This window comes from Eutrigla gurnardus, assembly GCF_963514095.1.
Source record: "Eutrigla gurnardus genome assembly, chromosome: 22".
Classification (NCBI taxonomy): domain Eukaryota; kingdom Metazoa; phylum Chordata; class Actinopteri; order Perciformes; family Triglidae; genus Eutrigla; species Eutrigla gurnardus.
In genome coordinates, this window is record NC_139933.1 from 5978712 (window position 1) to 5993163 (window position 14452).

General features: G+C 41.5%; 1 protein-coding gene across 2 annotated transcripts in view; it reads right to left on the reverse strand.

The window, feature by feature from the left end:
• Window positions 1–12407, reverse strand: part of dock1 (dedicator of cytokinesis 1) — a 147900-nt gene extending 135493 nt beyond the window's left edge. The window contains exon 1 of one of the 2 annotated variants that reach the window (XM_084001863.1): window positions 12162–12407. In XM_084001863.1, coding sequence (XP_083857989.1) covers window positions 12162–12204 — 43 coding nt within the window. In that variant the 5' untranslated portion in view covers window positions 12205–12407. The remainder of the gene's footprint in view (window positions 1–12161) is intronic. The other variant, XM_084001864.1, reaches the window with a different exon arrangement.
• Between the last annotated feature and the right edge of the window lie 2045 nt (window positions 12408–14452).

Consider the following 14452-nt stretch of genomic DNA (forward strand, 5'->3'; position numbering starts at 1 on the left):
CTATATTCAGCTGAATGCCAGCCTGAGCGTTTTGTACGTTAGTCTTAACAAAAGAGGGAAAGTGGGGGGCGTTTAAATGTTTACCCCGTCTCAGGTTCATTGATGACTCTACAATGCCCGTAGGTGTGAATGTGATGGTGATGGTGAATGGTTGCCTGGCGACCTGTCAAGGGCGTTCCCTGCCTTCGCCCGGTGCCAGCCGGATCGGCTCCATACATTTGGTCAAATCAACTGCATATTACTCCGGTCATAAAATCAATCCGTGACTTAAGCAGTTTAAGTTTTATGTCAAGCACTTGAGTAAAAATATTGATCTGCAAGTTGAGTGAAAGGGTTGCTATGACATCAATCATCTGAAACTTCAGATTGAGTAAAATATTGAAATGTTAAGCTTTTTGTATGTATTTGGGGTAAATTAATTGTTGCAGTAATTGGAAGTTTAAAAAATGATCTTCAGAAAAATCAGTAAAAAAAAGGTGGTCGTTGACATAATCGGCTCATCAAAGGAATAATTTGGAGTCCTGAGATACTTGAACTTGAATTCATCGTCTTAAATAAATGTGAATAAAGCTCACGCAGAGGAGATAATCAAATTCAAAATAACACTCAAGTGTCCCCGGGAGCACAACAGCTGACAAGATAAAAGGTGAATACACAAGTACCTGCAATATAGTAATAATGCTGGGAGCAGAGCACTCGGATAGATTATAATTCAGAACTCATAAGAGTCGGATGGGTTTTTTTTAAAAGGGATATTTGAAGAACTGGGAAATTACAAAAAAAAAAAACCCATTCCCCTTAATTATTTTCTACTCTTAGGGAGATCATTTCAAACACAGTAAAAGAAATGAAAGCCTTTAAGTATGTTATTAAAATGCACAGCGGTCTGCCAGGGTTCGGCTGAGATATTGCATTACATTCTCTGCCGGCGACGCTGCACGTTTGGAATACTCGGATGGAGAAAGAGCTTTCTCTGTGACGTACGAGGCAGGGAAAACGTGATAATTAATTTCAAGTCCCCCTCTAATAGGGTTTAATAAGAGGTTTAGGCATTCAGACGGAAGCCCGACGCTTCTAATTTGGAGGCAAATGCAGACAGTGAACCCGCGATTGTTGAAATACTAACAAAATCACCACATTTCCTTTTAAACCAATTATGTACAACAGCCTTTTAGCTTTATCTCCAGTTGGAACATGGAGATAATGCTATTGTAATTAACCTGAAATTAATACGACAGCAGCTGAGCTGGGAGAGAGTAAAGCCCCAGGTCTCTCTCTCTCTCTCACACTTGTTCACTGGGACGACCAGTTTTCCAGTCCTAACTGGAAACAAGCAGGAAATGCCACTTGAGATTGCCACTGTGTCACAATAGATGGGGCTTTTCCAGTTGGCCCGAAGGAAACGCTGATGCTTTTTTTTTTTTTATGGCTACAGGAAGAGTAACAATACCTCATTTAAAAAAAAAGAAAAGGTAAACAGTGAAACACAATACTGTACAGATCTAATAGCGTACAGCTATTGGGTTCGGTGCGTGGAGAGAGAAGTAAGGTGAAGGGAGGAGCAGGTGGAGAAAACAGCGCCAGATCAGGATGCCAGCAGCGTTAATACCTTTTGGCAGAACTTCCCGCCATGCGCCTCGCTCCGACGCAGGCCTCGGGGTGCAATCTAACGCTGGCCGATAACTCCGCTTCCCTTGCCTCTGCAGAGCCTTTAATTGAAAATCATCTTCCCAATACAACGGGGAGAAAGAGCCGAGCGGAGCTCATTACAGGGCACTGAGCAGAGCATCTCACACAGTGGTCTCTGGTGTTATTTGTTGTGGTACGTGGTTATCTGCACCGGAAGGCAAAAAAAACATATCTCCACTTTGCACAAAACACCTCACGAGCTTTCGGATTAATAACAGATTTTTTTAAAAACACTTTTGCTGACACCGATTACACATGCAAAGCGTTTAAAAATCATCTTGTAAATGATATTCATGGCAAAGATTTACTCTTTTTTTTTCCAACCGCAGCAAATGCATCTTTCGTGAAACAATGAGAAAAGATCACAGGATTGTGTTTATTCCTTATACTACGTAAATTGGCAGAATCCACACAGATTAGCCTTTTGTACAGCAAGGAGTAGCTAATTATTTCCTGCCCTGTGTTACATCTCTTGCGATACGCATGCTAATGAGCGCATAATTACCTTCAGATATTTGCAGAAAACTCTGCAATTGACTCAGCAAGTTTACTTTGAAACGTCTCTGACTGACAAGCATGTGATACAGCGTGACCTTCATCAGATGAAGTGGAGCACAAACACACGCGTATGCAACAGGAAGTCCCTGGGACCTGTTCTCCGTGCCGTTATTAATAGTCGTGTGGCTGACGCTGCTGTTCTTCTGATGCCGGCGTCACGCTGGCAGTGATGAGAGGGCGGCGCGGCATCAAAACTTTGAAAACGTCCTCAAGAAAAGAAGAAGGAGGAGGTCGGGAAGATCAGTAGTAATGTTGGAAAAGGTTGCCCGCGGTCACGGGCCGCTTCCGACCGCCGACATCAAACTGTCAAACCGTCTTAAAAGCCGGACGGCCGTTCCTGCACAGCGAGCGACGTTCAAAAGACGGCCCAGCGGATACGGCAGAGACTACGCCGCCAATTAAGCTAAAGAAAATATTTGTTAATATTAGCCTCGCTATTCTGCTTCAGATCACGCACCCCTCTGTTAAAGTGCCAGAACCGATGATGGTAATTAACTTCCAGTATAATCCACTGAACCTTGTGGCCACCTGCAGCCACTAGGTTTAACCGACCAGAGGAAACAAAAAGATCCGACAATTAATTTGGCCTTAAAATCTGAATCTGTTGAAATGACCCCTCTGCTCTGCCTGTGGTTGCAAGGAAGTACTTTTCATAAAGAGCATGTTCATGATGTACTCAGGGTTTCCGGTTTAACACTTTTTGAAGACGGATATAGAAATACGTGTGAACCCTTTCTGAATTAATGCCGGCTGAATCGTCAGACAACAACAACTGCAAATGGACCATGAGCAACAGTCTAATCAGATGGCACTACTATACTACCTGAGCAAGCACAGAAAGGGACAAAATGCTGTTTGTAGAATTAAATTCAAATTTAAAATACAAATTCACCGTGCCATCAATTGTTTTATTTAATAGCCTAACTTAATTGGAGGAGCGCCGGCCAGACAAGTGCTCTCAAAAACAATTTGCAGCCTGCAGGAAACCAAACAGTATGCACCCAATGAGCTATTTATAGGCTAGGTTCTTCTGGTGGCGCGTTTGCAGAGATATTTGTTTATTTTCTCGTAGGTTAAAAGGCGAGGTTGCACTTGTGGTTTCACAAATGACTGTTGAGCCCTGGGCGCCTAAATCAAAGGGGGGGGATGTTTTTAATTATCACTTCTGAGCCGTGCAAAAGCAAAAAAGAATAAAAACTTAAATTATCATACATCTGGGCCGTGATGCATGGCACATATACAGTAAAAAAAAAACATTAACTACACCAAAATATAGCATTTCAAGTAGTTTTCAGAGTCAAGTTACTGACAATTATTTTGGGACAACTGTTCTTTCGGTGTGATGGATCTCAACCGTCAGGATTTCTGGCTCAATTACAGTGATGACCTACCCATTCTGACAGATACACTCCGTTTGCACCAACCATGGCAGGCAGCGCCGCATTAAACATGCTTTGAGAGCACGTCAAATCTGACTCTGCGTACGCTCGAGGGGCCTTACATAGCTGTCACTATCACTACACATTACGTTGAAAGTAAATCTGCATGACAAATATTATCATTATTGTGACAAACCCTAATTGGTCTTCATCAGCTGGGCTGTATAGGAAAATGTGGAAAAGAAAGTTTCGATGTGCAAAAGCTGGTGATGCATGTCGAATATCTCTGCCAGTTCAGAAAACTGAAGCTATTAGTTTAATCCAAATGAATCGTCAGACTCATCAATAATCATAATAAACGTAGCTGGGTGGGTGTATCGCTTTAATTGTCCTGTCCTGGTTGCTCCAGTTTGGAAGTTCAGGGAGACAATGTGATGGCCAGACGAAAATTTATTTCATGTTCCCGCAGAATCCGTCTTCGTTTTTCAAACAAAAAAAGGCAGATGGAGGTGTCAGCTACCGCAGTGGGACGACTTCATCTAAATCCCTAAAGGTTGAGTAGAGCTGCCACTCACTAAAATCTAAAAAACGCCTCCGGGGGCCCACCAACATCTGAGCTGCATCGCTCTGACTTTATCAAGTATTTAGCGAGGCACACACACACACACACACACACACACACACACACACACACACACGGACACACAAAAGGCCATTTCATCAAATGCCAGCCGCGCTGAAAGGCCGTCTGTTGCTGCACGTGGCGATCCCGGGCCCGTCTGAGACCACAATCAATGACTGACATCTCCATTACGAGTCCCCCAAAACAACCCACGGGACATTTAAAAAAAAAGGTGACAAACGCAACATTAATATGAGCTGCAGCCGATATTAAAGATGACATTTTTTATAACCTGAATAACCCCCGTTGTTGGGTCCTATGATTTGCTGAGAATTGCAATCTCAGCATGTGGGATTAGAAGACTCAAAACCAATACTGTGTAATGCCTGGAAAACAACTCTGGGGAAGTTTACTTAGGCAAAATAAACATATTCAGTGGAGAATGTCTTCCAGCTTATGAGACTTTAATAACAGCTTGCATGTTGATGCCGTCGGCGCTCGTCTTTAAGCCAAAGCTTACACCCGGAGTCAGCTAGACTCGGTCTTCGGAGGTACTTGGGAAGTGAGTTTTCCCAGGGAGCCGGTCCTTTTAGCCCGTGCTTGACCTCCAGAGACAGACAGGTCGTCCGGTGTCAGCTCACCCACCGGCAGCCTGGCACGGCCTCAACTCAGCTGCAAGCTCATCACTCTGGTGGGATAAAGCTTCAGTGCAGAGTGGTCAGCTAGATGTTGGTAAGAATACTAAATACCGGCTGAGTTTACAGCCTTGTACTCGCTGCCAATTCTTCTGCCAAGACTTTAAACTTTGTTTCCATTACCGCTTATAATTTCCTGAGATGTTGTCTCCAGTGACGGAAAATCAAATAAAAATAAATGCATGATGGGTAATATCTATTGATGATGTTTATTTAATATTGTTTATGAAAATTTGTATATTAAGAGTCGCTATATGTTTTCAGTTCATCCTGTTTATTTGTGTTTAGTGTATGAATGTGTGAGTGAATGGTAAAAGTGACTAAATTTAGTGTGAAACACCTTGAATAGCTAGCTAGAAAACACTATACAAATGCAGGTAAATTTTCCATTTACATATTTAATATGTTTGAAATAAATAAAATAAAATAACAAATAAAATGAATGCATAATGATGTTTGGCTTTATTAGTTTCTTATATTAATATCTTGTAAGCGAGGGGACAAATAAAACCTCCATAGTAATCCATGACACATTAAAAAACATTTTATTGCATGGCTGCTGGTCATCTGATAATTAAACTGACCATGAGACATAACAATCATAACGATGGCTTCCCTGCCATGTTTTGTTCTCTGGTTAATTCCTTTCGCACCTGTTGGCGACCCTGAGTGACTGATCACTCCACTTACTTCTTTCAATGAGATTCTAATTAAGGTGCTCAAATTACTGTGCTGCTAAAAATGCCATGGTTGCTATGCCAACGTAATGATTTTTTTTTTCCATGGAGGAAAAGTGCCTTGTCTTAATAATCCACAGTGCATTACTGGTTCAGATGTTAAACTACGTTCATGACGGCTTCGTATACAACCATGTTAAGTGCCTGTCAGATAAAATATGGCAGTTTTCTCTATATATTAATTTCATCCCGCTGAATCAAAATGATGTAACACTCAGTGACCTTTGATTCACATTGAAGTGTTACACCCGATTAGCCATCTGTCAAGCTAGCTGGAGCAGCACAGCGGGACTCCTTTCAGACAATACACAAGCTGTCCACAATCAATACTCGGGGTACCGGAGACCGCCTGCGGGTTTAGTCAGCCAATCACCCAAACCCGGTCATCATACACGACCGACCCATGTTTGCCCTTCTTCTTCATGACGTGCTGCCCGCCGAGGACCACCACGATCCCTTTTAATTGTGACTGAGGACGTGTCATCTTTTACTCCAAAGTCAAACTGTGCCACTGCCACCGAAGGGAACCAATCAAGTTACTGAGCAACTATGAGACTTTTAATAGCTTAGTGAAATCAGTATCCATGGTATCATCTCAATGAGAGGGTATATATTTACTGAAAGCAAGGAGAGCTTACACAAACCCCGCAGACTTTCTGTCCAAACCCGACATGAGCCCAAACCACAACAGCACTTTTGGGCCAGAAACTCATTAAAATAAAATATTACATACTAAAGTGAACTACTATACTCATTTGTGAAACATGCGCCTTCGCCTTCTCTGACCAAATGTTCAGCACAGACTTAAAACTGTCATATAATCTGCATTAAAACAAACAATCAAAACAGGAAACTGGTGCCTGGACCTAACCCGATTCAAGCTCCAGGGAATTAGGAGAAATTGCAGCCCGAGTTCGGTCCCATTGGCAGAGAAACAAAGCTCCATTCTATTTAACAACGTATTTCTATGATGTAGAGCACCGACTTGATAAAATGTGTTGGTCCAACCGGGTCTCTCCAGAAGTTACAGTAAAACCAAAAGCAGCTGAGATCAAGAATGACGACCAGAAGGTCCTTGCTAAAAGGGTACGCATAATGTAACACAGGATGTTGACTCATTCCTAATTCATGACGCTGCACTTTTAGTGCTTTCCAGATTTACTTGTTATTTGTCCCTGAAGCAGCTGTACATGTTGTTGTCAGAAGGTTACACTTTTAAGCTTTGTTAACAAATACTGATTGAATGCATTCAGAATTAGCAGCCGAGAGACGAATCAGTAAATTTGAATGCTAACTTGTTCGCTCTCCGCTCAACCTTTCCGATGACACTTAAAAACAAGACGGAGAAGTGATCCAGCTTCGTCGGAGTTGTGAGCCAAAAAATGTGGGTGGAACCACTAAGCTATGCATTGATTAATTAGGCCAGCTGTCATTTGTCTTCCACCATCACAGCAAACCATTGGGAGCCGTACTATTAGCACTGCCTCACCGAGCAACGTGGCCCATAGTTAATACAGGATTCCCTTTCAGAATGAATAATGGCAAAGTCATACCGACTTTCAAAGGAAGGAGAGGCGTTTTGGCTACGAATGAGACGACTTAGTAGTCGTACTCGCATCATATCAAATACCAAAAGTAACCCATGAGAGGAAATACTGAGTGCAAGTATGACTCATGAGCTCAATTTGTGATTTAACAGGCGCCAGACATGTAACAGTGCACATAAGAGGAACGTTTTTTGTTTGCAGAGCAGCTCAATAAACTGCAGCACAGTTGTATTAAATGGGGGCGGGGGGGGAATCCCAGGTGGAGGGCGTACGCAAAAACAAATAATCCGCCGCCGCCATGCACAAACTCATTACACTGGGAATGAATGGTGTTAGCTTAGCTTTCGGACTGCAGACGTTCACTCAAGAGAGTTGCACTCTCACAGTCTTAATACAAACACTATATTGTCACCAGACGTAACCACACACTACACATCCTGGTCACCATACCAACGGAAGGATGCGTGACAGCAGAAACACCACACTGTGCATCCTTTTGATTTGATCCCCTCCCTCTGCTGCAAAAGACAAGCAATTTCTGTTTCTGCAGTTTTATTTATGAGCAAAAGGTGGCTGATCATAAACACCACCTGGCTGCAGAGAGAGAGACCAAACAAAGATGAAAGAAAAACATCTTCCTCATTTGATTGTCTCCAAAGCATCCCCTTCATTGTCTTGGCTCCTTCCTATTAATCAGCTTCTGTATTTCACGTGGGTAAAAACAAAAAGCCAATTTTGTCAGCACAGTTTTTTCCCCCCCAGACGATGTTTAAATGTAGGGAGAGAGAACTCAGGTGCCTTCCCTTAAAATGCAACTGTGTAGTTAATGTTGTCGAATGCTTTGTTATGTCAGAATTAATAGCTGCAATATCTGGCGGGGAGCGCTGCGGCGACAAGAGCCACACTTTCTCCCACTTCTCATATTAACAAGACGTGTTTTTGAATAAAATGGAATGGAAATAACCAGGCACATATAACCCAGGAGTAAACGGATAAAAAAAAAAAAAGAATGACACAAATTTCACACATATTTTACACTAAATTACTTCAGGCGATGCTTTGAGATGTGGAAAATACGAGGCAGGGAGTTTAAAAAACAGTAAACCCCAGACTGCATTTTAATTGCAACCATATTTGTTAACTTACTGCACTTATGGGTGGGAGATGGTTTTCGTGGGTGCGGGGTGGGGGCTTTTCACAAAACGACATAATAGTCAAGTGACTATTTTCTGCCCCCAATGTGTCACTCACCGCTAACCTGCTCCAAATGAGCGCCGTCTGGGGTTGTCAGCCCTGTTGGCCTGCCGCACAACCAGTTTAAAAATATGAATCATAGCCACATGAAACTTTTAACGCCTATACGTGTGTGTCCAGGGTCGTCTTAGATAAGCTGCCTGTCTGTGATCTGACCTACAGGAAGCTGCATTTCCTTGCTGTCCAAACCGGCAACTGCCAGCCGGGGGGAGTGAACAGAACATCCATATGTATTTTCTACAATCTTCACATTTTCTATGTCTATATGTAAGATCTTGAGGCTAAATTACAAAGAGAAGCGCATGGAGAGGTGGGGAAAATGACGGCACATGCTCACAAGTGTCATTGAAAGTCTCAACAGCGATGTGTAGATAAGAGTAAATAGTCCTGTTGCCGAGTGTTCCCTGGTTTTCTCTCTAGACCCACAACACTCCGAAGTCTCTCTAAAGAACAGCAACATCCTCATGAAACAGAATTAATGAGACAACACTTGAAACTTGCATCAAAAAAGTATTTCTGGTTAATTCATCAGTGAACCGAGAGACGGCAAAAAAAGAAAAAAAACATTTCCCACAGGCCCTGTTAAATCATGTTTGGGATGCCACAAGAATAACTGGGCTTCAAAAAAGCACAAAAAAGGAACTGTGTAATGAAATTAGCTCATGGTCAACAGAGATATGGTTTTAATATTTCTCTTACTACTGTTTTATGCGTACGATGAAAACGGGACAAAGACTGAAGTTAGGCCCTGAACCCCAAAAACATCAACTTCTATTTGAAGCCACTCAATAATTCTTTCAGTGCGCCACCGCTTCATGAATGCCAACGAATTCTGTCAAGTCGCCAGATCAGCCGAGTGGAATCCGGGGCTGATGGGCAGCATTCTGAACATGCCAGTGGAACCGAAGACATTGTTTGGAGAAGGAAGTGGAGCCGGAGCCTCGCGGAGGAACAATTATCCTGGGAAACAATGTAAAAAAGCAATAAAAGTTTGTTGCCTCTGGTAGGATAAAGAGGATTCTAGATGCATTAGGAACATGAGTTTCCCCAAATCAAGCCAAGGCGCTGGCTCACATACCAAACGAGGACAAGTCATAGAACACCAACAGAACAACACTTAGATAAATGTACTTAGTTACATTCCACTCCAGCTGTGTACTTAGAACAGGGAGGGGCAGAGAGTCTGCAGGTTGTCTTTCCTCATTACTCACAGTCAGGGCGTGGGAGTATTAATAAAACTCATGATGATTACATCTTGGATTCTGCTATCAATGAATGTGATTTGTTAAGATTTGAGTGATAAATACATCACTTAAAAAAAGGTGCTCAATATGATATTCAAAGCATATTTACGGCCTCCCTGTGGCTCTCAACACAGAGCCGGCAGCGAGCAGCTAACAGTGCTGGCAGCTGCTATATTGATGATCTTAATTTTGAATAAAACGCCTTTAAAAAGAATGATCACCTCAGATAGACGAGCTCAAACACTGTGCCAAACAACTACAGTATAATAGAGCTTTTAAGACCGGGAAATCACAGACTTCAGCTCCATAAGTGCTGAAAACATGATCGAATTTTGAACAATATTAATAGTATAAAATGTGTGTTTCGTCACTATTTTCCACTGAACAATTAATAAAATAAATGAGATAATCGCCTTGTTAATGAATAGTGAACCAATGAAACCAAAGATATCTAGTCTTCTGTCACAACCCTGATAGAAAACTAATATATTACGTCATCTGATCTTGCCACACAAGAGATCATAACAACTAGTGGAAACATACGCAACGCAGCAAAGAAAAATGAAGAGGCAAACCAAAACCATGAATATTTCATCGGTGCTTTTACTGTGACACACATCTAATAAGGTTCAATTTCCAACAGCGGTTGTTGGAGCTAGCGCTGCTCTGCTACGCCTTCCATAATCAACCACTGCAATGCAGGTATGATAACAGTGCCCTTTATTATCGCTGCTATAACAAGATGGCAGCATTTATTATTAACACTGCTGTGAAAAGACAAAAAGGAAAAGTGTTATCTTGCGTAGACCAACAAAAGCCATGGAGCCATTATGAGAGCAGTAAATGCTATGACAAAAAAAAAGTTTTGCTGAAACAGGAATGGGTCCACAGTGAGCATGAGAGGTCTCATTAGTGCTACTCGGTCAACACAAACAGCATTAAAAGTGCAATGGCTGTGCACCCCAACAAACCTCTGCAGCAGCTGCTTCCCTTTCTACTAATGACTCATCCATTCTTGCATTCCCAAGAATTTCTGAAGGCCTTCCGCTTTGAAAAACCTCATGGATATTTGCGTTTGCACAGGCGATCATTGGCATCAGAATGACAAAGTATACCCCCTCACACAGCCCAACTGTATCCGTGACAACAGGTAGCGTGGGCTGGACCGCGAAAAAACGCGCTTGGAGCTGGCGATGGGAGTTTTAGTGCCACGCGCTGAACTCATCCATCAGTCAGCATCAGCATCCCTCACGCAGCTGCAAGCCCTCAGTTACACTAATGGACAACACTAAAATAAGGGGGGGGACTCAGCATGCATGTTACAAACATTAAAACAATTCTGGGGAACGAGAGAGAGGGAAAAAATGTGATTTGCTAAAGTGCTGACTGAACCGACTAGGGGATCCCCAGAAAAATCTGGATTAGTTCCATCCCGCTATTATTTCAGGCATTCGAGCCTGTTTAACCACATCGCACTCATATTTCACACGACCTGTTTACAAGTCGCACAAATCACGCAACTCTTCTCTTATCTACCATGTTTTAAGGGGTTTTCTGGTTATCTCGTTTCCAGTTTCTTTACAGACTATCAGTCCAAAATGTGTAATGTATTCAAAAGTGACACCCAAGGTGCCAAGAGTATTAAAACCAGTCTTTGCGGTCCCCGGGGCCAAACATTTAAATTTAAAATAAAATGAAACCCTGTGATTTGATGTCAATTCACATCAATCCCTTGAAATAAAACTAAATTAAAGAAAAATATTCACAACCATGTCTTGATTTTACAGTGTCACTGCGGGAGTGTTGTATTGCCTTTCAACATGACGTCATGGGTCACTATAACGTCAGCGATAGGAGCTACTTTCTGTGATTGTATGACTTTGTTGAGCTAAACGGGGGGACGGTGTTATCGGTTTTCCCGGGTTGCAATGCGGTTGAGGAAGTGGTCAAAAATAACCCCCCCCCCCCCCCCCCAACCAAGAAACAAACGGCTTTCAGCGCGAGGAGCGAAACACACAAAACCGACCAAACTTAACGGTTAAAGAGTTACGTAGCAGTAGTAGTAGCCGGTTACTAGCTAGCAGCGGAGGCCCCGTAACACAGGAAACAGCGCTACAACTAGGCGCGCCTCTTAACAATTCCCAGTTCTCTCACACACACACACACACACACAGTTCTCTTCCTCACAATAGACAGACATTCCTTGTTTAGCGTTTCATGCAAAAAAAAAAAACAGCAAGCAAATTTACCGACACATGAGATTTGCATTCACACAACCACACAAAAAGGGGGACATAAATCACGCGTACACAAAACAACAGAGCCCGTGGTCGCTTATCGAAATCACAATCGGCCACCAAAGGAAACTTGTGCAATCTGAGCGCAGAGAGCTAGGACGAGCTAACGATGGAGCATGCAAGTTTTTTTCTTACGTACCAACACCGTACTTTTCCTTTTTGGTGGGCACCCAGCGAGACATTCTCGGTGTCGAGGCTTCCCCCGAGTTGTGATGTAGCTTCTTCGCGGAGAAGAAGAAGAAGAAAAAGTCCAGATGTGACCTCTTGTTGGTCACGTAGACTTTTTTTTTTGTTGTTTTGTTTTTTTTCAGTTTTCTCTGGGCTTTAGGGAGCCGCTCCGAGCAGCCATTTTCCACCAGTGACGGGACGCTCCGCAAGGGGGAGGAAGGGAACACAACTTTTTTCACCGGGAGGGCGTTCGTTCATACGGGCAGGAGTCCCCGCTCAACTTTCACTGCTGTTTCTAGTGGACCGGAAACTGCGACATGACCGGGGAAAAGTGTTCCATGGAGGATTAGCTGTTGGTCTGCGCGAGCGTGTTGTTAACATATCACATAACTGGTGGAAAATATGTTTATTATTATTTATTAGTAGTATTATTACTCTGTTGTTGCTGTTTTTTGTTTTTAAAAGGCCACAAGTGATTTTTTTTCTGAATTCTGAAATTGTTTAAATCACTTTGAATTGAGAGCAAAAAATCCTCTCCCGTAGTAAACCTACTAAAACATTAAGGGTATGAATTTTTTTTTTTTTTTTTTTTTTTATGTATGTTTTGCTTTGATTTTTATGGAAGCTTATTCCCGCCACTGTCAGAAAAAAAGAAAGAAAAGTTAGCAAAATATTGAATTAGTATCTCAAAATAGTGACTTAGTATCTCAAAATAATGATTAAGTGTTGCAAAATAATAAGAAACTTTCTCAAAAATAATGACTTGGTATATCAACATAATGACATAGTATTCCAAAATATTGCCCTAGTATGTAAAAATATTGACTTATTATCTTAAAAATCATTACGGAATATCTAAAAAATAATGACTTCGTGTAGTATGTCATTCTGTTATACTAAGTAATTATTTTGAGAATGTTTCTCATTGTTTTGAGATATTGGGTAAATATTTCGAGATGCTAAGTCATTGTTTTGAGAAAGTGGTGGAAATGGGCTTCCACAGCAGAGGTTTAGGGCCACGTGATTTTTTTTTTTTAGTTCTGAATTCAAAGTCTGACGTGAATGTCTTGACATGTGGCCCTAATCCTCTTCCAGTAGTAACCCTACTAAAACATTTAGGATATGATTTTTATTCTATACACACTGCCATCTTTTATACACAAGATGGCAGAAATAAATAACACAGATTCAAGTAAGTGTGGTATTAATATATGATGACTAAAAAAGAAAACAGCAAGATAAAACTTGTAGCAATGGTGAACACACACAGTGGAAAGAAAGAGACAATATATGAATAAGTAAAATGAGTTTAACAAAACAATTGCATCAAGTAGGTCTACAATTTGTAATAAGTTGGACAAAATTGCTTTTTATTTTCATTACAGGCATAACAGAACTGCTGGGGGTGTGAAACTGCTGTGAATAATATAATTTCCATGTTTTAGTCAGCTTGAAGTAAATAAATAACTAGTAAGTAATTACACACATATACAGTTTCAACTTATTTTAATCCTATCATTTAAAAAAAAGAGTAATTACAGTATTCCTGTAAATAGACATATTCCCAACGGTGATCTCTGACATGGTGATAAATACTCAGAGATTGCTCCTCTGATTGGAATTAGAATTCATGCAATGGTGAAGCTACAGGAGCCAAAGTGTGCCTGTCATTCTGAGCTAATCAGCGTTGATCCTTGGTGCTGACAAATGTTACATCCTTCCCATGGCCGCATCCCATTTTTTGGAGAAGTCTCATCTATGGGACCCCCGTGTCCTTCTTTGCTCACTTTCTCCACTTGTCTTGTTGAAACCTTGCCAGCAGAGGGCGCTGTTGCTTTCAAACTTATTCTCCAAGTACCCTCTTTTGAACCCTGTTTGAATCTGTCCTCACTCAATTGAGTTTTTCTTTAGTTTAGTTTAGTTTTGATATTATCAGACAACAAAAATCTATACACCATTCTGTAGTCCTTTGTGTAGCTTCTCAACTTGAAAAGATGTTATAAAACGTGCCACAGCAATATTCAAGATATCTCTGCCATGTCTGCAAGTTTTGGAAAATGTTATTCCAACTAGAGGGACTGAAGTTGAAGGACATCTGGTGATTTTTAATTAAACATCCAAGCAACTACCAATTATTTTTAATTATTTTTTCAAAAGAAGTTGCATCTTTGACGATCTGTGTTTCTTACTTCTTCTACATAACATGAAATCAGTCTTGTAAATACCCTTCACTCATTGTGGGACATCACGTGGGTCACGCTT